The sequence below is a fragment of the Macaca mulatta genome, chromosome 7 (genome assembly GCF_049350105.2).
Source record: "Macaca mulatta isolate MMU2019108-1 chromosome 7, T2T-MMU8v2.0, whole genome shotgun sequence".
Classification (NCBI taxonomy): Eukaryota; Metazoa; Chordata; class Mammalia; order Primates; family Cercopithecidae; genus Macaca; species Macaca mulatta.
Window position 1 is genome coordinate 74,527,846 of NC_133412.1, and position 27,087 is coordinate 74,554,932.

The 27,087-nt window shown below is 45.4% G+C and overlaps 1 protein-coding gene and 2 non-coding genes across 9 annotated transcripts in view; 2 read left to right on the top strand and 1 right to left on the bottom strand.

Annotated features, from left to right (window-relative positions):
* The window catches only part of SLC28A1 (solute carrier family 28 member 1), a 106,903-nt gene that overhangs the window by 26,690 nt on the left and 53,126 nt on the right, over positions 1 to 27,087 (bottom strand). For 3 of the 7 annotated variants that reach the window (XM_077940168.1, XM_077940170.1, XM_077940171.1), the window contains 8 exons: positions 24,174 to 24,304; positions 22,287 to 22,455; positions 21,963 to 22,160; positions 14,268 to 14,349; positions 13,120 to 13,218; positions 12,919 to 13,030; positions 8,793 to 8,961; positions 1,083 to 3,428 (listed from right to left, as the gene is read on the bottom strand). In XM_077940168.1, the coding sequence (XP_077796294.1) occupies positions 1,704 to 3,428; positions 8,793 to 8,961; positions 12,919 to 13,030; positions 13,120 to 13,218; positions 14,268 to 14,349; positions 21,963 to 22,160; positions 22,287 to 22,455; positions 24,174 to 24,304 (2,685 nt within the window). In that variant the 3' untranslated portion in view covers positions 1,083 to 1,703. Of the gene's footprint in view, positions 1 to 1,082; positions 3,429 to 5,269; positions 8,962 to 11,990; positions 12,662 to 12,918; positions 13,031 to 13,119; positions 13,219 to 14,267; positions 14,350 to 21,962; positions 22,161 to 22,286; positions 22,456 to 24,173; positions 24,305 to 27,087 lie in introns of those variants that run through there. The other 4 variants (XM_015142929.3, XM_028851273.2, XM_077940169.1 and 1 more) reach the window with 3 other exon arrangements.
* LOC114679805 (U6 spliceosomal RNA) lies at positions 18,046 to 18,148 on the top strand. Its single transcript, XR_003731904.1, has one exon. It is a non-coding gene; the product is annotated as a U6 spliceosomal RNA (small nuclear RNA).
* Positions 19,250 to 19,356, top strand: LOC114679758 (U6 spliceosomal RNA). Its single transcript, XR_003731870.1, has one exon. It is a non-coding gene; the product is annotated as a U6 spliceosomal RNA (small nuclear RNA).

Below are 27,087 nucleotides of genomic sequence, written 5' to 3' on the forward strand. Positions count from 1 at the left end.
TGAGATCATATTTACCATGCTGTGTTCTGGCTTTATCTTAGACTTGCTCATGACTCATACACTGTCTGCACACAAATGCAGAACAGCTTAGAATCAGGTCTGGAGCAAATTTTGAAACCCTTGCTATGTGTTACGTGAGAAACATAGAGCTGAAAGAACTAAGGGCGCCTGGCTTAGAGAAGGGAAGCCTGCATGGGCATCATCTTCAAATAGTTGAAGGACTGTCGTGTGGAAAAGCGATTAAAACATTTCTATAAGTTTTAAGATTTGACTTTTTAAAACTAACGAGCAAGTATTACTTTGGTAAGTAGGAAAAAGGAGAACAACGATATGTATATGAGATGAGGCCCATTCAGAGTGGCCCAGAATGGCAAAACTGGGATGGATCAAAGCAAAACATTTTTTGATGCAAATCAAAAAAGAACCTTCTCAGAAGTGGAGCTCTCCAATGTGGAGTAGCAATGAGAGGTGTGAGGTTCTTATCTTGATGAGATTTAAGCAAATGATGAATGACCGCTTGATTTTAAGCAGAATAGAGGGTTAACAAAGTGACTATGCTAGGCAATGTCCTTTTCATTACAAAGAGGAACCTTCTCAATTAGTTTAGGTTAGAGGAGATTTCTGGAAAGAATTTGGCTCCCATGGAATCCAAGGAAAAGCAGAACAACTGGCTGTAGTAAGGGAGGGAATGAGATCAGCTCCAAGCCATAGTCCCACCATGGTGACTCAGCTCCCAGCTCTGTTTCTGGGTTTTATAATTCATATTCCTTCCCGAGAAGCCGAAAGGCCATTGGCAAGAGTACAGATTTGGCGTGCCCTGAGTCAGGCGTTCAGTCCTGGTTCAATAGCAAATCACTCATGGGAATGGAGTCTCATGACTCAAACACAAAAACATGGTGACAGAGCCATCCATGCAGTGGGTGTAAACATTCTCAGAAAAGCTTGATGGGGAGGTAGACACCCTCAAAATGATGTTTAAAGTCCTGTCCTATCCCGGCCCGCGGGATCGTCGAAGCAGGCCCTGGAGGAGGGAGTGGGAATTTGGGGGACAAGAGACACAAGAAATGGAGACAAGACAGTGCTCTGATCAAGTCTCGTTTAATGGCGGTAATGCAGTGCCTTATATACACTTGGAGGGGAAGGGGTTGGGCCAGAGGCGGAGATGATCTCATCGCAGAGGGCGTGACCAAGTAGGTATTGGTTTCTCTGGTCGAAAGTCATGTTGCACCTGCGCTGTCAGTTGGTAATTTTCCCGGGCACGGGATGGTGCCTGTGCTACAAAGTAACAATTTTCGCAGCCGCGGGGGGGGGGGGGGGGGGGGGGGGGGGGGGGGAACAAGTGAAGAAGAAGCAGGAAGAGCGCCATCTATTATGAGGTATTGATACAAAAGAGAAACAACAAATTTAGGGAGGAGGTAGAAGGTGGAAAGGAATAGAGCTCGGGCGTTTAATCATTAATTATTATTTGCTATGGCCGGGGCACGCAGCTCCGGACAGGTCCCCCTTTTTATTATTTTATGATAAGAAATGACCCCTCGGGAACTGCGCCTGTCTTAGGTTGGGTCAACTCATCCCCATCTTCTAGGCCCGTCATGGGATAAGGCAGCAGCAAGGGCGGCCCTCCTGTCTTAGGCTCCGATGGGGATAGTGTCCTCTTACCCATCATTGACTGTCCAGTTCAGCACACAGGGGAGGTGGTCTTATTAAGGTAAATAAGACTCACCATTTTCAGTCATCTCAAGGCGATGATAATGGACCTGTATAGGTTTGGCCTGGAAGGCCTCGATTTGTTGTCTGACAAATGCCATAAGCTTATTAAGGATTATAGGCCCGAGAGTGAGGAAGAGTAGAAGAGTAAGTAAAGGACCAAGAAATGGCAGGAGATAGGGGAGAAGTCCATTGAGTCCAGTCCACAAGGGATTGGCGGCCAGGCCTTTTCTGCGCTTTTCTAGTTCTTCTTGTAACGTTTTTATCTTATCTCTGACGATTCCGGATTTGTTGGGGTAAAAACAGCACTTTTCCTGTAAAGCCAAACAGATCCCTCCCTGTTCTGCCGTTAACAAATCTAGGCCTCTTCTATTCTGGAGAACTACTTCTGCTAATGAATCTACTTGATCTTGTAAATCTTGTATAGTACTGGATAAGGTCTGTACATCTGAGATTAATTGATTGGATAATTTAGTATATTGGGTTAGTGAGACTCCTAGGCCTGTGGCTCCTGTAGTAAAAGCAGTGGTGATTCCTAGTCCAGCCAACAAGGGAATAAATTGTATGGCTCGTTTCGGTCTATAAATAAAATGTTCAATAGCGGGGATGGGGATAGGTTCATCTCCAGGGATGATATCAATGTCGGGGAGAAGAGTGGCCAGAACACAAAGCCCTGTCCAATTTGTAGGTAGATACGTATATGCCATGTTGTTTCCACAAACGAAAACCGAGCCATTTATAGCACACAAAGAGTTGGTGGCATTGATTATGGAAGTACAGTTGCCAAACACAACATAGCCTAAATCAATTTCTTTAGTGTTATTATATGATGGTGAAAAGAGGCAAGAGGAATTAGAAAACGTCATCGGTTGAACTAAGAGGGGGGGGGTAATAGGACAGGAATTATTTACTAAGGATTCATTTGAGTAATTGACATAGGGCAATGAAAGGTTAGGTATGGCTAGAGGAATAGGGGGGCCCATTTTAAGACAAAGCCAACAATCATGGGCCAGGCTTGTATTGGACATTTGAAGTAAATTGTAAGTAGCATTGAGGATATCGAAGGTTTGAGCATCGAGCCTAAAATTAGAGATAAGCTCAGGCAGGGCTAAAGGGTGATATTGAAGTTCAGGATAAGAAGCTTTATGAATTTCTTCTAATTTTTTCTGGACGGTTTTAATTCTTGTAATATCTAATGGGCCTCCTCCATCAGAAATGTGAATGGGGGCGGTAGTGCTCCAACAAACAGGCTTTCCTTTTTGGCCGTTACAAGGAGATTGTACAAGTTTATTAGTGGATCCTAATACTTGTACGCTATTGGTACCTCCAGTTTGTGTTTTTAGTAACGTGGCCGTATAGTATGTTCTATTGCCTGATTTGCATTGTTGATAGGAGGTATAACAGGAACTATGTACAGAAGATTGGAAAGAGCTACAAGGGCATTCTAGGAGCGGCCCGCTAGGTGAGGTATCTCTTGGGGTAGACTTACATTTCCATAACTGGTTTGGCATTAGGTAAGCTGTCTTGCCCACGCAAGTCACCTGGGTGATTCTATCTGACGGAGGTTCAGATATTTGTCCCCCTCTGCAGTCACAAGGCTGGCCGTATTGTTTTCGTAATAATTCTCTTGCTTTACGAGGGTCACCAAAACCTGCATAGACTGCCACTATGCTATATAGAGCGATTATTCCCCAAAGGAATCTCATGTTAGGCTTCATTTTCTGAAAAACAAGAAGGAAAGAACTTCTCAGGGAGATTTATCTTCCCTGGACTGACAATGGTTATGATTTATTTGTCTTACCAATCTTTCAGGCAGCCATCTGGCTGCATCATTTTTTTGTGAGAAGATGCATACTGAGCCTCTTCCCCAAATTAAAACTGGATCGGGGCCATGCCATGAACTATCGAGTGGATCTTTCCATTTTACCATTGCAAACTGTTTTTGAGATTCAGGATGCCAGAAACGGTCGGCAGCCGATTTTCCATGACTGTCCAAATTTAAAAAATTAAGGATAAACAGGGCATGATTGAGTATGTTTCTGGGGGTACCCTTCACGGGGTACCAGCTCCCCCCTTTTAATTTTGTGATAACAGTTTTTAATGACAGATGAGCTCTTTCTACTATACCTTGTCCTTGGGGATTATAGGGAATGCCTGTGGTATGTTTAATTTGTAGGGTATTACAAAATTGTAAGAAGGTTTTGGCTATATAACCGGGGCCATTATCTGTTTTGATTTGTTTGGGTATTCCTAAAATAGAAAAGCAGTGTAATAAATGAGCTATGACATGTTTGGTGGCCTCTCCTGTTTGGAGAGTTGCACTGATGAATCCACTATAGGTGTCTATGCATACATGGATATATTTTACTTGACCGAATTCTAAGTGGTGAGTAACGTCCATTTGCCAAATTTCGTTGGGGATGAGTCCTCGGGGATTAACTCCTAGATGGGGAACAGGTAAATATGTTATGCAGTTGGCGCATTGTTTAACTATTTGTCGAGCTTGTTCTCTGGTAAGTTTAAACATAAGCCTTAAGGTTTGGGCGTTTAAATGATGTAAGGCATGTGCTTTTTGCGCTTGTTGCAAATTGTCTGTAGTGACTGTGGCTATGGTTTTTGTTGCCGTGTCGGCTGTTGCGTTACCTTGAGTTAAAGGTCCCGGTAATCCTGAATGTGCCCTAATATGCCCAAGAAAAAAGGGAGTAGTCCTTTTTTGAATAAGTTGTTGGCATTGTAAAAATAGGTTAGCTGTGTCTGAAATATGTTTAATTTGAGACACGGTCTCTAAGAGGGGTATTGAATGAGCCAGGTAGGCGCTGTCTGTATAAATGTTAAGTGGCTGACAAGGAAAAGCTGATAGTGCTGCAATTATAGCTTGCAATTCTACCAGCTGAGCTGATGTATAAGTGGTCTGGAATTTAACGACTACATTATTGTAAGTGTAAGCGGCAAGTCCTGTGGAAGATCCATCAGTGAAAATTAGTAATGCGTCATTGAGAGGTTCTTTACTGGTAATATGGGGAAATACAAACGCATGAAGTTTGCAAAATTGAATGAGTTTGTTAGGTGGGTAATGGTTGTCAATCACACCAGTGTAAGAAGCGCAAGCAATTGGCCAGGCTTCCGTATTTTGTAACAGCCAATGGATGTGTGATTGAGTGTAGGGTTGTATAATAGTAGAGGGTTCTATTCCAAAGTATTTTCTACTGTTTTCTCTTCCCAAGATAATTAGATCAGCTATGGCATCATAATAAGGCAACAAAACCTTTTTAGGGGAGGAGGGCAGGTGTACCCACATAATGGGATTATTTTGCCAGAATAAGCCAGTAGGGGTTATTGTTGTGTTAAAAATAATGAATATTAATGGCTGAGAATAATCAATGCTGGTAACAAATTGTGTTGCAATGGCATGTTCTACCTGTTGGAGTGTTATTAATGCTTCTTTAGTAATGGACCTGGGGGATTTTGGATTAGAGTCTCCTTTTAATATATCGAAAAGAGGTTTTAACTCTCCTGTGGTGAGCTTTAAGTATGGCCGAAGCCAATTTATGTCTCCCAGTAATTTTTGGAAATCATTTAAAGTTTTTAAATGATCACGACGTATAACGGCCTTTTGATTAATGATTTTGGGTCCATTAATTTGGAAACCAAGATAGGTGTATGGATCTTGTAATTGTACCTTTTCTGGGGCTATTTGTAGTCCAGCTGCTGTTAACTCCTGTTTGAGTTGGGCGAAGCACTGTAAGACTTGTTCGCCAATTTCTCCTGCTATTAAAATATCATCCATATAATGTATAATATACATTTGTGCCCATGTTTTTCTGACTGGCTCTATAGCGGCAGCTACATATTTTTGACACAAGGTAGGACTATTGGCCATACCCTGAGGTAAGACTTTCCATTGATAGCGCTTCATTGGTTGTTTAAAATTTGTAGATGGAAGACTAAAGGCAAATCTTTTCTGGTCAGCAGGGTGAAGGGGAATTGTAAAAAAGCAATCTTTAAGGTCAATAACGATTTTAAAATATTTTTGAGGAATCGCAACCGGTGAAGGCAATCCTGGTTGTAAGGCACCCATAAGGATCATAGTGATATTTACTGCTCTTAAATCTTGTAAGAGTCTCCATTTACCAGACTTCTTTTTAATAACAAAAATAGGTGTATTCCAAGGGGAATTACTTTCCTCAATATGTCCTGCTGCTAGTTGTTCCTGCACTAACTGTTGGGCAGCACTTAGTTTATCATTGAGTAAAGGCCACTGATCAACCCAAACGGGCTCATCTGACTTCCAAGTAATGGGGTCAGCGCACCTTTGGGGTGCAGGTATGTCAGTGGCCTGAGCTAAAAATTTCCAAACCCCTTTTTATCAAGTTGTCCTGAAACCAGTATAGGCTGTGGGATACCGTTCTCTCCTTTTCCAAGACCTTTACCAGGGGTGTATCCTTGAGTTAACATTTGTGCAGTAACTATATCATTTGGACTACACATTATAATTTTCATTTGAGAGAGTAAATCTCGCCCCCAAAGGTTAACAGGTAGGTGAGGAATGACAAATGGCTTAATGAGGCCTGAATTGTTTTCTTTATCTGTCCATGTTAGATATTTAGAACTTTGTTTAGGATTACTGCTTTGTCCAATTCCTCTCAAGTGAGTTAAAGTTTCTGTGGTTGGCCAATGAGAGGGCCAATCTTCCTGTTTAATGATCGTTACATCAGCCCTTGTGTCTATTAGTCCAGTGAATGCCTTCCCGTCTAACCATAAGGTTAGAGAGGGTTTTTGATTTGTAATTGGTTGCACCCAATATATCTCTGATGATCCGAAACCTTTTGTATTTCTATTAGAGTATTGGATATTATTATCTGTTTTAACCAAAGGTAGCAGGAGTAACTGAGCTATTCTAACTCCTTGAGGGACAGTAATAATACTATCAATAGCTCTGGCCATAATTTTAATTTCTCCTTCATAATCATTATCAATAACTCCAGGGAGGACTTGTAAGCCTCTCATGGTGACACTACTTCTTCCTAAAAGTAGCCCAAAAGTATTAGCTGGTAAGGGTCCATATATTCCGGTATTTAAGGTTTGCGGTCCCATTTCAGGTGTTAGTATTGTGTGGGAGGTGGAACTGAGGTCCAATCCTGCACTTCCTGGGGTTGCTCTACTAAGCTTTGAAATGGATTGCTGTTGCTGGCTGGAACAAAGCTGACTGCCCCATATGCTTGTTTCGGGGCCTGAGGCTGGCCCCTCATCCTGTTTCCCTGCCTGGGGGGTAAAGGATTTCCTTGACTGTCAGTTTTAGATTTACATTCGTTTGCCCAGTGCCTTCCTCTTTTACACCTTGGGCAAAGGCCTGGGATTTTTGCTTCTGGACTCTTATTTTGGTTTTCACAGCAATCTTTTGCAAAGTATCCCCTTTTACCGCATCTGAAACATCCCCCTTTATCTTTACCTTTGTTAATGAGGAAATCTCTTACTGTTTGGCCGCTAAAGCTAGGCCTTGTTGATATGAGGGCCCAATATCTGAACAAAGGCAAATGTATCCTGTTAAATCTGTTTTCTTTCGATAAGGTCTGATTGCCGCTTGGCAGGCGGGGTTAGCATTTTCATAAGCTAACTTTTTAACATAATCTACACCCGTTTCTGCATTTCCAAAGATTCTACCTGCCGTGGTCATAAGTCTATGCACAAAGTCTGAAAATGGCTCATCGGGTCCTTGTTTAACCGCTGTGAGCGAGGCCCCTGGATCTCCTTTAACGGGAAGTTTTCTCCAGGCTTTTGTAGCAGCAGCCTGGATTTGTGAGAACAGTCCAGGGTCATATTGCATTTGGGCCTGAGTGTCTGCATAATTACCTGAACCAGTTAACATATCAAAATCCCAACCGTTTCCTGCATGTTGATTTCTTTTAGCTGTATCTCTACAATTTTCAAAGAACTCTGACTTCCAAATTAAGTGGTCTCCCCCAGAAAGAACTGCCCTGACTAAGGTATTCCAGTCCGTAGGAGTGAGCCAATTCTCAGCTACAGATTCCACTATAGCAAGAGTATATGGAGCAGTAGCCCCATACTGAGAGGCAGCAGTCTTTAACTCTTTTATAATAGTAAAATCAAATCCAGTATGATGCCTCCAAGCCTGTCCCTGTTCATCTATGGTTTCCGTGACTGGAAAAACGTCTTTGGGGGAGGAGTCTTCTCTATGTCGGCTAGCAACTAACCCCCCTCTTGGAACATGTTGTCCAGGCCGCTGAAGTGGGCGCAAGGAACCCTCCCATAGCGTCTGAGTTAGGTATTTTTTCATTTCCTGTTTTTAGCTTTTGGAGCCTAATTATCAATGATTGATGTAACTCTTCAAGTTTAATCTGTTCTTCTAGTTGAGCAATTTTTTGCTTTAATTCTTCTTTGGGATCTATTGCTGCCATAACAATGGGCGCAGAAGCCTCATTATGTGTCTTATTATATGGGGGTGGGTATGAAGTAAAGGGAGGCAAATCAGGGTTGTGATATTTAGCCGCTTCTTCCTCTAAATCATCCCAATTTATATCCGATTGATTAGGCTTATTAATTTCCTCCTCCTTTTGAAGCATCTGTAAAATTGGGTATTTTTTTGGTTTGTTTTCGTGTGGTATTTCTTTATCTGTTACAGAAGGAGACTTCATTTCCTCATGATCACTTTCAAGGGAAATGAGATCTTCCTCCGTATCTTGCGGAGGCTTTGTGAGGTTAGAGCGGGAGCTAACCTTTAAAATATGCTCTGTCTGAGCGACCGCAGCCATGACTTGCGGATTGGCCTCCTTCTTATCTATTAAATCTCTAATGAGGTTCCAATAAGAGAAGGCGGTTACAGGAATTTTTTCTGGCCCAAAAGTATTATAATAGTCCTGCAAACAATCCCCTACTCTACGCCATCTTTTAATATCAATAGTTCCTTCCTGTGGGAACCAAGGGCAAGTGTCTTTTACAAAATCAAAAAATTTAAACAAATCATTACCTTTAACCTTTACTCCTCGTATCTTTAAAGCCTCTTTTAATTGTCCTACATATATTTGATGTTGGCTTAATTCTTGTCCCATTTCGGACGCGTCACTTACCTTCGATCCTGACGCGGCAGGTTCCCGCGGTGATCGGAAGAGTTTGACTCCTTTTGTCTTCGTTAGCGGTCGACCGTCCTTTGGCGTCCTCTTCCTCACGGAGTCCCTCGTTTCCAGGTCCCTGTTCGGGCGCCACGTATCCCGGCCCGCGGGATAGTCAGTGTAGGCCCTGGAGGAGGGGGTGGGAATTTGGGGAACAAGAGACACGAGAAATGGAGACAAGACAGTGCTCTGATCAAGTCTCGTTTAATGGCGGTAATGCAGTGCCTTATATACACTTGGAGGGGAAGGGGTTGGGCCAGAGGCGGAGATGATCTCATCGCAGAGGGCGTGACCAAGTAGGTATTGGTTTCTCTGGTCGAACGTCATGTTGCACCTGCGCTGTCAGTTGGTAATTTTCCTGGGCACGGGATGGTGCCTGTGCTACAAAGTAACAATTTTCGCAGCCGCGGGGGGGAAAACAAGTGAAGAAGAAGCAGGAAGAGCGCCATCTATTATGAGGTATTGATACAAAAGAGAAACAACAAATCTAGGGAGGAGGTAGAAGGTGGAAAGGAATAGAGCTCGGGCATTTAATCATTAATTATTATTTGCTATGGCCGGGGCGCGCAGCTCCGGACACTGTCTAACCTGGGGGCTCACTAATCCCGAGTCAAAAGTAATTTTAAGCAGATGATATTCTTCATGTGGTTGCAAAGAGGTCAGGACTAATTAACATTCAGCTGAAGGCATGAGCTTGAATTAAATTGAGGGGGCAGCAGAGGTAAGCGCAGGGCCATGGGAAGAAAGGGGCAGAAGGGGGGGGGTCAATGTAGCCCACTGGTCAACTCACAGACCTTGGCAGGTTGCCTACTGGGACATGCATTGTCTAGGACAGAGTTACCCATGGGCTGAATTACAAGTTATACAGCATCTGTGTCCACACAGGTTTTTTTTTTTTTCCCATGCCATTTAAAAAATAAACTATTAAATTTTAGAATAGTTTAGACTTACAAAATGTTGCACCAATGCTACCGAGCTCCCATATATCCCACAACCGTTTTCCCCTATTGTTAATAGCTTACACTACTATGTGCTATGGTCTGAATGTTCATGTCTCCTCAAAGTTCATATGCTGAAACCCTAGCCCCCAAGGTGAAGATATTAGGAGGTGGGGCCTTTGGGAGGTGATAAGGTCATGAGGGTAGAGCCCACATGAATGGGATTAGTGTCCTTATGCAAGAGCCCCAGGGATCTCACTAGCCTCTTCTGCCATATGAGGACACAGGGAGAAGGTACCACCTATGAGAAACAGGCTCTCACCAGGCACAGCATCTTCTAGCACCTTGATTTTGGACTTCCCAGCCTCAAGAGCTATGAGAAATACATTTCTGTTGTATATAAGCTATCCTGTATGTGGTATTTTGTTATCAGCCAAAACTAAGACACAAGGGTATATTGTGAGCCCTATATTCAAGGGGCTTGCAGTCTTCTAGGGAAGGCCACTGGTCATGGAATGAGTGTGCAGGGAGTCCAGAGAAGGGGGTCAAGGGCAGTCCTTGGGCTGTTCCATGACCCAGTTGGTGGAGCTGAGGCCAACAGATGGGCAGGGAAGGGGCAGAGGGCCAATCCTGGGAGAGGACTGTGTAGTCCACATCAACAGGGCACCCTGCCCACAGCCCAAGGACAGCTGGAGAAGGTGGCAGTGACTGAGGGAGGGCTGCAGAGAGAAGGCAAGAGCCTAGTTGGAGCTACAGGAGTCATGCCAAGCCTCCACTCTGTGGAGCTAAGGGAAGAACACAGGTCCTGAGGATGGGGATCCAGGTCAGCCTGTGGGGGTCACAAGGAGCAAGGCTGCTGCCCACTGGAACTTTGCTGCCCAAACTCTGTGGCGGAAAAGAAGCAGGACCTGGCTCGCTGGTGCTGAGCTGAATAACTGCTGCCCAGGGTTCCATCCTCCCGCTGCCCTAGGTCAGGGCCAGCCCGAGCTGGGAAGGAAGTTGGACCTGGCAGGTAGGGGTGAGGGTGTAGTGGCCCAGCAGCCACAAGGGCAGGGTGCATCACAAGTCCCGGAAACCAAAGCTGCTGGGTAAAATGAGGTAAAATGGGATCAGGACAGGTGGTAGGGAGATGGAGAGGGCATGCTGGTGATGGGAACTCCAGAAATGAAGGCAGGAGAGGGATGTCAGGTCTCACCTAGTGGTACAGAGGGCTTGGGGTGGGGAGGAAAGGCAGGGAAGGAGGTGAGGGTGGGCCATACATCAGGGTTCCCTGAACACCAGCAGCCCATCAGAGAGGCTCTACATCACAGTTTGTGTCATGACCTGCAAATACAGAAGATGCATGAGGGGCTCCCCTCAGATGGGCCCGGGGCACCCCTATACCACCCAGAACTAGGTGGCCTGGCTCAAATCCTGCCTCTGCCTCTTCCCAGCTGTGTCCATTTAGGCACATAACTTAACTTGCCCGTGACTCCGATTCCTCAACGAGTGATAATGATAACACTACTTCATGGAGTTGTTGTAAGGACTGAGTAAAATACAGAAAGCGCTGAGAACAGCACCTGGCACACAGTGCCACATAAGCATTTGCTAATATTATAGTTGGCTACAGTAAAGCAGTTTGAACATTAGCCAATATTTCCCAAGTTGTATTCCACGAAATCTTCCACTGAGACACTTCCATCAAAAAGGTTCTTATGGGCCAGGTACAGTGACTTATGCTTATAATTCCAAAGCTTTTGGAAGCCAAGGTGGGCAGACCACCTGAGCCCAGGAGTCTGAGACCAGCCTGGGCTACATAGCAAGACCTCATCTCTACCAAAAAAAAAAAAAAAAAAATATATATATATATATATATATATACACACACACACACACACACATATATATGTATATATACACACACATATACACACACATATACACACACATATACACACACATATACATACACATATATATATATATAAATCAGCTGGACATGATGGCACGTGCCTGTAGTCCTAGCTAATTAGGAGGCTGAGGTGGGCGGATCACTTGAGCCTGAGAGATTGAGGCTGCAATAAGCCATGATCACTTCACTGTACTCTAGCCTGGGTGACAGAGTGAAAAGGTTTTTATGGTCAAGTAAATTTGGAAAAAGCCTTATATCCACACCAAGCTCTGACAAGTTCACAGTTAAAAAATAAAAAATAAAAAAATAAACAAACAAAAAGTCTAAACAGCCCTCTCTAAGTTTATTTAACCCAGTGGTTCCAAACCTAGTCCATTATGAACCCTCTGAACGCCTCCCAGGACAGTGTGCCATGGGACCTCAGTTTGGGAAGCGCTCTGAGGAAAGGTGGGAAGGGAGTCTCTGAAAGCAGAGAAAGGGGCGACACCACCTGGCAGGGGAAGCCACAGAGAGATCCTAGTGCCCAGGAAGTGGGGAGGGGAGGAGGTTTTGGTGTGCGGCCCACAACAGAAGGGAAGGGGCATGTGAAGGACCCCAGGAGAGGGGGGATAGAGAGGACCAGGGTGATATTTGGATGTGGAGAGGAAATGGGAGGAGGCAGAAGTGACCCTGAGAATTCACACTGGGGGAGGTAGGAAATGGGGGAGCAGAAAGGGGGATGGAGTGGGACATGTCCTTCTTTATGTCCCCACTCACCCTCTGCACATTCACTCTATGACCCCTTCCCAGTTGTGGGATTGAGCTGGGTCTAAGTCCTGTGGCTTCCCTGAAGAGGGCGCTGGGAAAGGGAAGGTGGGGACAGATGCTTCCTGGGGGAGAACAGCCCTCAGAAGCACAGAAGCACAAACATATTCTGTCCTCACTATGCACAGATCGTGTGGTTGTAAAACCGACAGCAGTTGTCCAGGGCCTCTGGGCTGAACTCTGGGTTGATGCTAAAAAGAAAGCAAAGATTGCAGTGTGAGCTCCAGGCCTGGCTCTGCTGGCCACAACCAGGCTGTGCAACACTGGGAACATTGCTTCCAGTCTCCGGTCCACCCTTCCTCCATTGATCCTCGAGCCTTCACTTCCCCATCAGCTGCAGCCATAACATTTCTACCCTCACCCTGGTAGCAAAGGCATTCCCCCAAGCACTCAGGCATTCTGTCCATCACTGTGGGTCCCATGCAGGTCCCACAGCCCAGGCCCTCACCTCTGGAAGGCCTCACGACAGCACTGGTATATTTCAAAGCTACTGCTGCTGAGGGTCATGTTCAGGAGGGACATGCAGTCGACTTCAGCCCCCCTGGGCACATAGAGGATCCCTGTGGAGGAAAGTGGTGGGTGGACAGGGCCCCTGGGCTAGCCAGAAAATCAGGGTTCCACCTTCTGAATCTGCTAGGCCTGCACTCACCTGCCATACAGGCATTCACCAGGGACACACAGGCTCCCGTGAAGAGTGCCCGGAGCACTATCTGGGAGAAGTCGCTCTTCCGTTGGGGGACCATAGAGGCTGCAAAGGGGACAGAAGTGCTCAGGGCCAGGGAAGTTATGTCCCTATCTGCCCATGTTCTGCAGCTCTGGCTGCATCGCTGATCTCCCTTCCTCTTCTACTAATAGATGGCCAGAGGGACAGACGTTGTCCTCCTGGCCACTTGCTGAGCTCAGGAGTCCTCTTTGGCTTGGACCCCTAGGCAATGCCCCACATCTCCCCACACACCATGAGTGGCAGATGCAGGAAAAGAATGTGAGTTTGGAGTCAGGCAGACCTGGGATTAAATACAGGCTCAGCCACTCACTAGCTGAGTGACTTGGGCTACCTCTTCACTTCTCCAAGACTCTGTTTCCTTCTTTGTAAAACGCTATGATTACACCACCAGGCAGGGGAGCTGCCAGGAGTGGAAATGTTATTTGTAAAGAACTGAGAACTGTGCAGACCCTTTGACCCTATGCCCCACCAGGCCTGCCTGCCTGTCCCCTGTGGGTGTGGGAACAGGCAGGCCAAAGCCTTGGGGACAGGCCAGCACCACACCTCCTGTCCCTGAGCTAGGCTTGGCCTTCAAGGCCCAGGTGCTAACCTCCTGGGCCACCAGCAGCAGCAGAGAATCAGGGAATTCTAGGGCTAGGAGGAAACTCTATGAATTTTTTTTTTTTTTTGAGACAGAGTCTCACTCTGTAGCCCAGGCTGGAGTGCAGTGGTGCGATCTCAGCTCACTGCAATCTCCGCCTCCTGGGTTCAAGCATTCTCGTGCCTGGGTTCAGCCTCCTGTGTAGCTGGGATCACAGGCACGCACCACCACACCTGGTTAATTTTTGTATTTTTAGTAGAGATGGGTTTTGCCATGTTGGCCAGGCTGGTCTCAGACTCCTGACCTCAAGTGATCCACCTGCCTGGGCCTCCTAAAGTGCTGGGATTACAGGCATGAGCCACCACACGTGGCCTCTATGGCCATCTTGTTTGGGTCCAGCTTTAGACAAATGAGACACCTGAGGCCTACATGTTCCCAGCAAGTTCAAGTCTCTGACTCTCCTAGACACTGGTAAGGCCCCGATTAGACTCACTCAAGCCTCCTAGCATGATCCCAATGGAGCTGAAATTGGCAAATCCACAGAGGGCAAACGTCGTGAGGACTTCAGCTCTGACCTGAAAATACAGAAGATGCATGAGGAGGGACTCCCTTCAGATGGGCCTGGGGCACCCCTACAACACCCAGGCTCCCTGGCCTTAACTTTATCCACTTCTTACATGTAATTGACCTTCAAGCCCACTGTGCTGCCCCTTCCCCAGCCTTGTGATTCCCACCTCTAAGTTGATTCAAACCGTACCACATCAAAAACGTAGCCCTCCTCTCTTATCTATCCTTCAACCTTTTTTTTTTTTGAGACAGTTTTACTCTTGTCACCCAGGCTGGAGTGCAGCGGTGTAATCTCAGCCCACTGCAACTTCTGCTTCCTGGGTTCAAGAAATTCTCCTGCCTCAGCCTCCCATGTAGCTGGGATTATAGGTGCCTGCCACCACGCCTGGCTAATTTTTTGTATTTTTAGTAGAGACAGGGTTTCACTACGTTGGGCAGGTTGGTGTCAAACTCCTGATTTCAGATGATCCGCCCACCTCGGCCTCCCAAAGTGCTGGGATTACAAGTATGAGCTACCACACCCAGCCTATCCTTCAACTTTTTTTTTTTTTTTTGAGACGGAGTCTCGCTCTGTCGCCCAGGCTGGAATGCAGTGGCTGGATCTCAGCTCACTGCAAGCTCTGCCTCCCGGGTTTAGGCCATTCTCCTGCCTCAGCCTCCCGAGTAGCTGGGACTACAGGCGCCCGCCACCTCGCCCAGCTAGTTTTTTGTATTTTTTAGTAGAGACGGGGTTTCGCCGTGTTAGCCAGGATGGTCTCGATCTCCTGACCTCGTGATCCGCCTGTCTCAGCCTCCCAAAATGCTGGGATTACAGGCTTGAGCCACCGCGCCCGGCCCCTTCAACCTTTTAATCTTCATTACCAGCCTTTCTGGATGGGGTTCAGCCTTTCTTAGTCCTCTTGCTTTGGCCCTACTAAGCTCTGTCCTAGGGCTATTTGGTGGACAGCCCCTTCCCTGACCCTGCAGTCCTGGGCTTTCAGTTCACAGCATTCCTGTGAATGCTCTCAGGCTGAGAGAGGGAGTGTGGTGCACAGGAAAGAGTAAGGGATTTGGACCCCAGCCAGCCTGGTTTCTAGGATTGTCTCACCAACGATCAGCTTGAGCAAGTCAGTTACTTCTTTCAGTGTCAGTTTCCCTGTCTGGAATAGGGGAATAATAGTACTTGCCTGAGAGGGCTGTAAAAAGGATTATATAATGTATGGGAAACACCAGACAGAGAGTAAGTGTTTAAACATGATAGTTATTCCTTTTGTTCTTAACAACTGTCCTATTTCCCAGAAAGAAGTTTTAAGAGCCAAAATGAAATAATTCGAAAACAAAATTAGTTTATGAGTACAAAAAAATAGAATGGAACGAATAAGAGCTAATATTTTATAGCACAACCAGGTGACTATAGTCAATAATGACTTAATTGTACATTTAAAAATAACTAAGAGTATAATTGGATTGTTTGTAACACGAAGTATAAATGCTTGAGGGGATGGATACGCCATTCTCCATGATGTGCTTATTTCACATTGTATGCCGGTATCAAAGCATCTCATGTACCTCATAAATATATACACCTACTATGTACCCACGTAAATTAAAAATTATTTTAAAAAATTGGTATAGAGCCTCCCCTCACACTATATAAAAATTAATTCTTGATAAATATTAATATTTTAAGCATAAAATGATAGAAAATATAGGATAATAAATAGAACTACAAGGTAGTATTATTACTCTTATTTTGGAGAGGAGCAAACCGAGGCTCAGAGAAGTTAACTAACTAAGGAAGTTCACACAGCAAGAAGGTAGCTGTGTCAGAATTTGAACTCAGTTCTGACTCTAAAGCTCATGGTCTGAATTATCTCATCACATGATTTCAGGAATTTAACACTTTCCAGATAACTTTCTTTTTCTTTCTTTCCTTTTTTTGAAAACTTCTGCCTCCTGGGTTCAAGCGATTGTCATGCTTCAGCCTCCCAAGTAGCTGGGATTACAGGTGTGTGTTACCACACCTGGCTAAGTTTTGTATTTCTTGTTTTGCCAAACATTTCTTGTTTGCCATGTTGGCCAGGCTGGTCTCAAACTCCTGGCATCAAGTGACCCACCCTCCTTGGCCTCCCAAAGTGTTGGAATTATAGGCATGAGCCACCGTTCCCAGTCGCACTTTCCAGATAACTTTCTAAGTTTAGAAATAATGGAAGAAATCACAAAAGAAAAGATTTGGTATAAAATCTGTGTTAAAAAAACAAATCCCAAAAGCTGGGTCAAGTGAGAGCTGACAGGCACTGGGTGACTTTGTGCCTCACTGATGAAAAATAACTAAACATGGGCAGAGGAGACCCTAAGAAGCCAAGAGACAAAATGTCATCATATGTACTCCCTGTCCAAGCTTGTTGGGAGGGGCACAAGAAGAAGCACCCAGATGCTTCAGACAACTCCTCAGAGCTTTCAAAGAAGTGCCATGTCAGCTAAAGAGAAAAGAAAATTTGAAGATGTGGCAAAGGCAGACAAGGCTGGCTAGGAAAGAGAAATGAAAACTTACATCCTTCCTAAAGGGTAAAACAAAAGAAGTTCCAGCATCCCAACACACCCAAGAGGTCTCCTTTGGCCTCTTCTTGTTCTATTCCACGCATCACCAAAAATCAAAGAACATCCCAGCCTATCTGCTAGTGATGTTGCAAAGAAAGTAGGAGAGATGTAGTTATAAAACCACTGTGGAGGATAAGCAGCCTTAGAAAAAGACACCTGTGAAGCTGGAAGAAAAATGCAAAAGGAATATTGCTGCATACTGAGCTAAAGGAAAGCCTGATGCAGCAAAAATAAGGGAGCTGTCAAGGCTGAAAAAGCAAGAAAAAGAAAGGAGAAACATGAGAAAGAGGAAGAAGATGAGGAGGAAGGAAAGATGGGGAAGATGAAGATGATGAATAAGCTAGTTCTAGTAGTTTTTTTCTTGTATATAATGTATTTAAGCTCCCTCATACTAAATTCATTCCTTTTAAAGAAATACATTAAAATGTAAGGCCATGTAAGATTTGTTTTTAAACCATACAGTGTCTTTTTTTTTTGTATAGTCAACATACTACCTAATGTGTCTTTAGGTAACCCTATCCTGGTGGTATTTTCAATAGCCACCAACCTTGCCTGGTGCAGTATGGGGGTTATAAATTGGCATGGAAATTTAAAGCAGGCTCTTGTTGGTGTGCAGCATAAATTAGTTATGTATGTGGATGGTAGTGCCTTCATCTTTAGTCGTCTCTGATGCAGCTTACACAAAATAATTGCTGTTCTGTTAACTAAATACCACTTGGGCTGGGCGTGGTGGCTCATGCCTATAATCCCAGCACTTTGGGAGGCCAAGGCAGAAGGATCGCTTGAGGTCAGGAGTTTGAGACCAACTTGGGCAACATGGTGAGACCCCATCTCTACAAAAAAAGCAAAAGTTAGCCAGGTGTGGTGGCACATGTCTGTAGTCCCAGTTACACAGGGGCTGAGGCAGGAGGATCACTTGAGCCCAGGAGGCAGAGGCTACAGTGAGCCGTAATTGCACCACCGCACTCCAGCCTGGGTAACAGAGTGAAACCGTGTCTCCAAAAATACATACATACATACATACTACTCTGTAATTTTTTAAAAAGTTACAGCTGTTTTGTTGACATTCTGAATGTTTCTAAGTAAATACAATTTTTTTAATTAAAAAAAAACAACAAATTCCTGTGCTTGCATCTTGTGCACATATACTAAAACTTCGATGATACAAAGATTAGCATGGCCCCTACCGAGGTTGACACACAAACTCATGAAGTGTTCTACATTTAAAAACCAAAAAATAAATTTCTGTATACAACATAAACGACAAAAAAGGAAAAGGCTAGGAAAAGTATATGTAGAAAATATAACAGAAAAAAGTTAATGTCTTTATAACATAAAGAGTTGATACAAATATTATTGGAAAAAATATGAAGGTACCTGCCTCTCTGCTTGCCCACCTACAATTGCGTTCCACAGAACAGCCCCAGCCTCCCTCCCTCCCTCCCTTCCTTCCCTCTCGCTGTCCTCCTTCCTCCCTCCCTCCCTCCCTTCCTTTCTTCCTTCCTTCCTTCTCTCTGTCGTTTGTTTTGAGACAGGGTCTCACTCTGTCACCTAGGCTAGAGTGCAGTGGCAAAATCATAGCTCACTACAGCCCCAATCTCTTGGGTCCAAGCAAGCCTCCTGCCTCAGTGTCCCAAGTAGCTGAGACCACAGGCGTGCACCACCACACCTAGCTAATTTTTAAATTTTTTGTAGAGACAGGGTCTTGCTTTGTTTCCAGGGCTGGTCTTGAACTCCTGGTCTTAAGTGATCCTTCCGCCTTAGCCTCCCAAAGTGCTGGGATTAAAGGTGTGAGCCACCACACCCAGCCTCCAGTCATCTTCTTAAAATTCAAAATGTCAAATCTTCAGTGATTTCCGACTGCTCCTTGGCCTGCGAATTACCACCTGCTCTAGCTGTACTGATTGCCTCTGCTCTCTGAGCATACTAAGTGCTTTTCAACCTCAGAGCCTTTGCACATGCCTCTTCATTTGGAATGTTTTTCCCAGCTTGTCCTAGCTTATCCGTTCTCCAAGTTGGCTTAAATGCCACACCTCAGGGATATTTTTTCTGACCAGTCCAGCCAAGGAAGACCTGCCCTGTTTTTTTTTTCTTTTCTCTTGTTGTTTTCTTCATAGAACTTACCACAAATTGTGGTTAATTTAATTTTTGTTCCTTTGCTTGCTTGTGTTTTGCCTGTGTCTCTTACTAGATGTCGCTTCCATGAGACCAGAGCCATGTCTGTGTAATTCTCCTTTTTATCCCCAGTGCCTAGCAGAATGCCTGGCACCTAAATGGTCTCAATGAATACTTGCTGAAGGAATGAAGTCCATAAAAAAAGATCATGAAGTGCTTGCTTCGGCAGTACACATACTAAAATCAGAACGATATGGAGAAGATGAGCATGGCCCCTGCGCAAGGACGATGTGCAAATTCATGAAGCATTCCATATTTTTACACTGTGTGCCTGTATCTAAACAGCTCATGTACCCCATAAATATATACACCTACTATGTACTCACAAAAATTAAAAATAAAAATAAATAAGAAAAAACAAGAAAAGGAAAGGGCGTGCTCTCTATTAACCTGTGAGGAGGGGGTGAGACAATACCAGAGGTGAGAGTAAGCAGTGAGGGGAAACTTGTGCTTTTTACTCTATACAAACCTTTTTTTTTTTTTTTTTTTTTTTGAGACAGAGTTTCACTCTTGTTGCCCAGGCTGGAGTGCGATGGTGCGATCCTAGCTCACTGCAACCTCCCCTTCCTGGGTTCAAGAAATTCTCCTGCCCCAGCCTCCTGAGTAGCTAGGATTACATGCGCTTGCCACCATGCCTAGCTAATTTTTGTACTTTTAGTAGAGATGGGATTTCTCCATGTTGGTAGGCTGGTCTCAAACTCCTGACCTCAGGTGATCCTCCAGCCTCGGCCTCCAAAAGTGCTGTGATTACAGGTGTGAGCCACCATGCCTGGTTTTTTGTTTTGTTTTGTTTTGTTTGAGACAGAGTCTCACTCTGTTGCCCAAGCTGGAATGCAGTGGCACAATCTTGTCTCACTGCAACCTCCTCCTCCCAGGTTCAAGCAATTCTCATGCCTCAGCCTCTGGAGTAGCTGGGACTACAGGCACATTGCACCACAACTGCTAATTTTTGTATTTTTAGTAGAGAAGGGGTTTCTCCATGTTGGTCAGGCTGGTCTCAAACTCCTGACCTCAAGTTATCTGCCCACCTCAGCCTCCCAAAGTGCTGGGATTACAGGTGTGAGCCACCGTGCCTGGCCATGAACTTGCTTTTTTAAAAAACCTAAAGAATCTATTCCTTTACAACTTAAAAAATAATTAAAAAGACAAGAAAAAGGACTTCCCATTGAAAGTTGCCAGTCACCCAAGTAATGCAAATTAAAACAATGAGCTATTGTTTGCTTATTAAAATAGTGAACCTTGTTTTTAAAAAGAAGCTACTCGATGCTGTTTAGTTGTGTGGTAAAATAAAAGCTCGCAGGCACAGCTGGTGCTGCTGATTTCAGCTGCTGCAGCCACATAAAGAATCATGTGGGAGTCAGTCAGCCCATACCTGGGAATGCTACAGAAATGATCTGAGAGGAAGGAAGAGCTATATGCACAAAGATACTCATTTCAACATGTGGATAAAAACCAAATAATAGAATTGTCCAAATGGCCCAACAGCAGGGGATTGGGTAAATATGTTAGGACACATATATCAAAAATGATGCTTATGTCATAATACTAAGTAAAAAAAAACCAAAAGAACAAAAATGGCTACAGCACAGTTAGGTTGCTACAATAGCAATTATGTAAACTCTCTCTCTTTCCCTCTATTTTTTTTTTTTTTTTAAAGACAGGGTCTTGCTCTGTTGCCCAGGCTGGAGTGCAGTGATATAATCCTAGCTCACTACAGCCTCAAACTCCTGGGCTCAAGCCATCTTCCTGCCTCAGCCTCCCAAGTAGCTGGGACTACAGGCATGCACCACTGTACTCTGCAATTTTTAAAATTTTTAGTAAAGACAGGGGCTCACTCTGTTGCCCAGGCTAGTCTTGAACTCCTGGCCTCAAGTGATCCTCCCACCTTGACCTCCCAAAGTGCTGGGAATACAGGCAGGAGCCACTGCGCCTGCCCGAACTCTCTCTTAAAAAGAATGGAAGAAAATGTAAGAAACAACAATAACTATTATCTGGAATGGTGAGATTATAGGTAATTTTTTCATTCTCAATAATGTTACTATTCTTTTAGAAAGGTTAATTTTAAAGAGCTTTTATAATTTTTAAAAATAAATTTTAACAGAAAGAGCCAACCCCTGCACTGAATCCATCATATTAACAGTGAAGGTGAGGCCGGGCACGGTGGCGCACACCTGTAATCCCAGCACTTTGGGAGGCCAAGGCAGGTGGATCATTTGAGGTCAGGAGTTCAAGACCAGCCTAGCCAACATGGTGAACCCGTCTCTACTAAAAATACAAAAATTAGTTGGGCGTGGTGGCAGGCATCTGTAGTCTAAGCTACTTGGGAGGCTGAGGCACGAGAATCATTCAAACCTGGGAGGTGGATGTTGCAGTGAGCTGAGAATGTGCCACTGCACTCCAGCCTGGATGACAGAGGGAGACTCCATCTCAAACAAAACAAAACAGTGAAGGTGTTAGTGAAGTCTCTTTATCTCACTCACTCTCCCAGCTCATCGGGTGCACATGTGTATGCCTTTGGAGTAGATATGGCAGGCATCTCACCCCGTTTTCCAACAGAAGAGGAAAGGTGCTGTGGCTGGCCCAAGGCCACAGTGAAAAATGACCCATCTAGAGCTAGGTTTCAGACATCCCAAACAATCCTCTCTCCCCGCACCTCAGCCTCCTAAGAGGCCTTGAGAAAGATGGCAGTGAAGCCCGAAGCTGTCTTGTCTTCCAGGACTATAGGATGTAGGAGGTGAAGCACCACCTCAGTATGTCTCAGCCAGGCCCAGGGAGCAGGAGAGCAGCTGCCAGGGGCCCCCAGGAGTGGCTGTGCTGTGTCATCCCCCTGCCACAGGTAAGGGACTGGGAGTACTAGGACACTCACGGATATCCACTGCTTCCTGTCGCCGACCCACTCCTCGACCCCTGCCAGGCGGCGTTGCTTGTACTTGGAGAGTTCTTGATAGGCCACAAACTCATTCAGAAACAGCTTGATTCCGAGCAGCTCAGCTACCACTGGGCAGTCCTCCCACACCACACCCATCAAGAAGGCTACAGGCCGCAGGATGTAGGAACAGATGACCTGAGGGCACAAGGGTATGACTGGCACTGAGGGCTGGGCCTGGGCTCTGCTGGGCCTCCAGCCACCACTTACTGCCCACCTGGGGCCATCCTCTCTACAGACTGAGTGTAGTGGCCAGAAACGCACCTGGAAGCTGAGCCCTTGGACGTCCACCATGTCTCCCAGCCAGGAGAGGGCAGCATTGATGAAGTCCAGCACAGCCAGGAACGCAATCAGGTTGGCAGCGATGTTGGCGACCACCTTCACGGAGATGGCGGCCCCAGTGCTGGCTGCTTCTATGAGGTTCTGAGCATCTCTGTTATTGTGATCAAGAATGATCATTACTGGCCTGTCTCCACAATCAGCAAGGGTCCCTATCCTATAGGCTCAAATAGGAACCCTGGAAGAGCATTTCAGAGCAGGAAAATCTAATTTTCCCTGAGACCCAGAGAGAAAAAGGGGCTGGTCAAAGCACTGGGATAAGATCCAGGTTTCTAGCGCTGAACTGTCCAAGATGGAAGCCATCAGCCACACGTGACAGGAGGCTGTCTGAATTGAGTTGTGCTGTACAAAATACAGACCAGATTCTGAGGATTTAGTACCAAAAAATGCAAAATATCTCAATAATTCTTATACTGGTTACATGTTGAAATGACAGTACTTTGGGGTATACAGGGTTAAGTAAAATGGGTTATTAAAATCACCCATTTCTTTTCACTTTTTAAAAGACAACTACTAGAAAATAACAGGCGCCTCACATTACATTTCCATGGGACAGTGCTGCTCCAGTGCCTCAGAAGGTTGTGAGGTTGGGGTCGTCCACTGTGCCCAAGCAAATGTGTCCAATGTGGTGCCTTTTCAACATTGTTTAAGGTTTAAAGGTTACCTAACAGTTATTAAGACTATGACAGGATGTTAGGAGGTGAGTGAAATCAAAGATGGCACTCAGAATGTCAATGTGTGGTTGACACCCTGGCGGTCAGAGCTCAGGCACATAGAGATGGGGGCATGGGGCCTTTCTATGACTCTCCTCAACATGTACACACACCAGGCCACAGACCCAAGAACTAGGCCACACCCCCGAGCCTTGCCCAGTCCATTGTTTCCTGATGGCCAGAGACTAGAAATTAAGATATGAGAACTGGAGTGTGCATTTTTGCAAATGCTATGGTCTGAATGCCAGTGTGGCAGTATTATGAGGTGGGACATTTAAGGGGTGATTGGGTCATGAGGGCTCTGCCTTCCTGAATGGATTAATCCATTCATGAATGTTGGATTAATGGATTAATGGGATAATGGGTTATCATGGGAGTAGGACTGGTTGCTTTTTGTTTTTGGGACGGAGTTTCGCTCTATTGCCCAGGCTGGAGTGCAGTGGTGCGATCTAGGCTCGCTGGAACTCCACTTCCCGGATTCAAGCAATTCTCGTGCCTCAGCCCCCCAAGTGGCTGGAATTACAGGTGTGAGCCTCTATGCCTGGCTAACTTTTGTATTTTTAGTAGAGACGAGGTTTTACCATGTTGGCCAGGCTGGTCTCGAACTCCTGACTTTAAGTGATTTGCCTGCCTCAGCCTCTCAAAGTGCTGGGATTACAGGCATGAACCATCACAACTGGCCTTGACTTGTGGCTTCTTAAGAAAAGGAAGAGAGATCTGAGCTAGCATGCTCAGTTCCCTGCCCGGCACCCCTCAACCCCTCGCCATGTGATGCCCTATGCCACCTTGGGACTCTGCAGAATGCCCAGCAGCAAGAAGGCTCTCGCCAGATACGACCCCTCAACCTTGGACTTCTCAGCCTCCATAGCTGTAAGAAATAAATTCTTATTCTTTATAACTTACCTAGTTTCAGGTATTCTGTTATAAGCAACAGAAAATGGACTAAAATAGCAAATGAAGCCAAAACCAGGGCAGGGAAAGTGGAGAGATGGGCCTGGGCTGGTGGAAGACAGTGAAGGACAGAGAGAAGAGTACTCTCTGTTTTGCTCCCCCCACCTTGTACAACTACCCCCTCTGCAGGACCTCCTGCTGTGCTTACCCATAGGTCAGTTTCATTCCTTCCTCCCTCCTAAACTTGGACTCCTCCACCTCCGGGTAGACCAGCTTGGAGAGGGCCAAAGCACAAGGGGCAGCCATCACGGAGGCTGCAATCAACGAGGTGGCATCGATCTGCAAGAGTGAGAGTGCGGGTTCTAGGTGGACAGTCAGAAGAAATGCTGGCGACCAAGGAGTGCGGCCTAGGGCAGCAAGGGCACATGTGTAGTCTGTCCCACTGATATGTCCTCATTGTCATAACTGCTGTCATCACTAATAATAATACCTTTTATGTGTCGAAGGTCACAGGCTATATGTATAGGACCTTCTATTTCTTCCTGGTGCTTCCCTAAGTTAGGAATGACAAATATTATTATCCTCATTTTACAGACAAGAAAACTGAGACTCCAAAGGATGAAATACGGCTTCCCAAAATAAAGGAAGAGAAGGAATTAAAGCCCATCACATCTTTTGGCTCCAAGTTCAAGATTCTTTCTTCCTTTCTAGGCTGTCACTGTTGACCACTAATCCCCGTGAGCTGAGGTTTCCCCCTTAGTGGAGGAATTTGTGATGGTTTCAGACAAAGCTCTAGAACCTGAGAGTTGAAATGAAATGGATTTAAGAGCTAACCCAATTCCACCTTAGTGGAGGTATGTACTAGCATAGGAAGGTACTCCCTCTCTAGGCCCTCTCTTTGAATGCTTACTGTGACAGGGAACTCACCATTACAAGGCAACCCATCACATCCAATCCTGCAGTTTGAGAACTCCTTCCCAGGAAATCTGCCTCCTATGACAGCCACCGTTTGGCCCCGAGTCTCCTTCTGGGAGCCACACTACGAAAACCCTTTCCAGCAAGATGGCAGAGCAGTGTCGGCCCCTGGGATTCTCCCTTCCAGAAATTTTTATCTTCAGTGTGACCCCAAACCCTTCGCTTCTCTGTTCTTTTCCACAGAGAAATATGACATGTTTCCCCCATCACCGTATCATTTACCAAGCAGGGAAACCAGAACCAACTCAGACATCTAACAATGGGAGACTGGCTAAGCATCATCAGGCTGTCATTGAAAACAATGGTCATCAAGGCCTCACAATGACATGGGAAAGGGCCCACAACATTGCAGGTAGAGAATAAACAAAACTGGGGGCAGTAGGGAAACAAACTCCACAACGATGCATGAAAAGATTAGAAAGAAATACACCAAAATGGCAATGAATTGACTGTCCATGGCTAGTGGGGCCAGGGGTGATTTTCTTTATTTTTTCTTCTGAGATGGAGTCTTGCTCTGTCACCCAGGCTGAAGTGTAGTGGTGCAATCTTGGCTCACTGCAACCTCTGCCTCCCAGGTTTAAGCAATTCTCCTCCCTCAGCCTCTGAGTAGCTGGGATTACAGGCATGCACCACTGCACCCAGATAATTTTTGTATTTTTAGTAGAGATGGTGTTTCACCATGTTGGCCAGGCTAGTCTCGAACTCCTGACCTTGTGATCTGCCCACCTGGGCCTCCCAAAGTGCTGGGATTACAGGCATGAGCCACCATCCCTGGCCAATTTTCTTTTCTTTCTGCATTTTGGTATCTTTCTTTTCTTTTTTTCTTTTCTTTCTGCATTTTGGTATCTTTCTTTTCTTTTTTTCTTTTCTTTCTTTTTTTTTGTTTTTGAGACAGAGTCTCGCTCTTTCGCCCAGGCTGGAGTGCAGTGGTGCGCTCTCGGCTCACTGCAAGCTCCGCCTCCTGGGTTCACGCCATTCTCCTGCCTCAGCCTCCTGAGTAGCTGGGACTACAGGCGCCCGCTACCTCGCGCAGCTAATTTTTTTTTTTTGTATTTTTAGTAGAGACGGGGTTTCACCATGTTAGCCAGGACGATCTCAATCTCCCGACCTCGTGATCCACCTGCCTTGGCCTCCCAAAGATTATAGGCATTTTGGTATCTTTCGAAATGTCCACGACAATATTTTTTTTAATAAACAAAAAAGCAAAATAGATGTTTCTTCTTAAAGTTTGTAATAAGCCAACTGCATTCTCAAGTGTTAAATAAAAATAAAAAGGAGGAAGGAGGTAAGTTGAAGACAGACACTCAGGCTGATAAAAGCAGAGGGCAGGCCAGACACAGTGGCTCACGCCTGTAATCCCAGCATTTTGGGAGGCCGAGGCGGGCAGATCACTTGACGTCAGGAGTTCAAGACCAGCCTGGTCAACATGGTGAAACCCCATCTCTACTAAAAACACAAAAATTAGGCCGGGCGCAGCGGCTCACGCCTGTAACCCCAGCACTTCAGGAAGCCAAGGTGGGAGGATCACAAGGTCAGGAGTTCGAGACCAGTCTGGCCAGCATAGTAAAACCCCGTCTCTACTAAAAATAGAGAAAATTATCCAGGTGTGGCGGTGTGTGCCTGTAATCCCAGCTACTTGGGAGGCTGAGGCAGGAGAATCGCATAAACCCAGGAGGCGGAGGTTGCAATGAGCCGAGATCGCACAATTGCACTCCAGCCCAGGCAATAGTGCAAGACTCCATCTCAAAAAAAAAAAAAACAAAAAAGCAAAAAAACAAAAATTAGCCTGGTGTGGTGGTGGGTGCCTGTAATCCTAGCTCCTTGGGAGGCTGAGGCACAAGAATGGATTGAACCCGGGAGGCAGAGGTTATAGTGATCTGAGCACTCCAGCCCGGGTGACAGAGTGAGACTCCATCTCAAAATAAATAAATAAATAAATAAATAAAAAAGAAAAGCAGAGGGCAGATCATGGGCACCCCTCATTACCATCTCAGGGAAGTGCCAGGCCTGCTGCTGAGAAGCCAGGCTGGAGACCCTCTCAGACTCTGAATCCAAGGAATTGTGTCTTTCTTCTTTTTCTAAACCCCAGTTGTTTCTTTTTAATGATCGACAAAACTCCTTAAAACGTGAACAAGAATTGGCAGCAG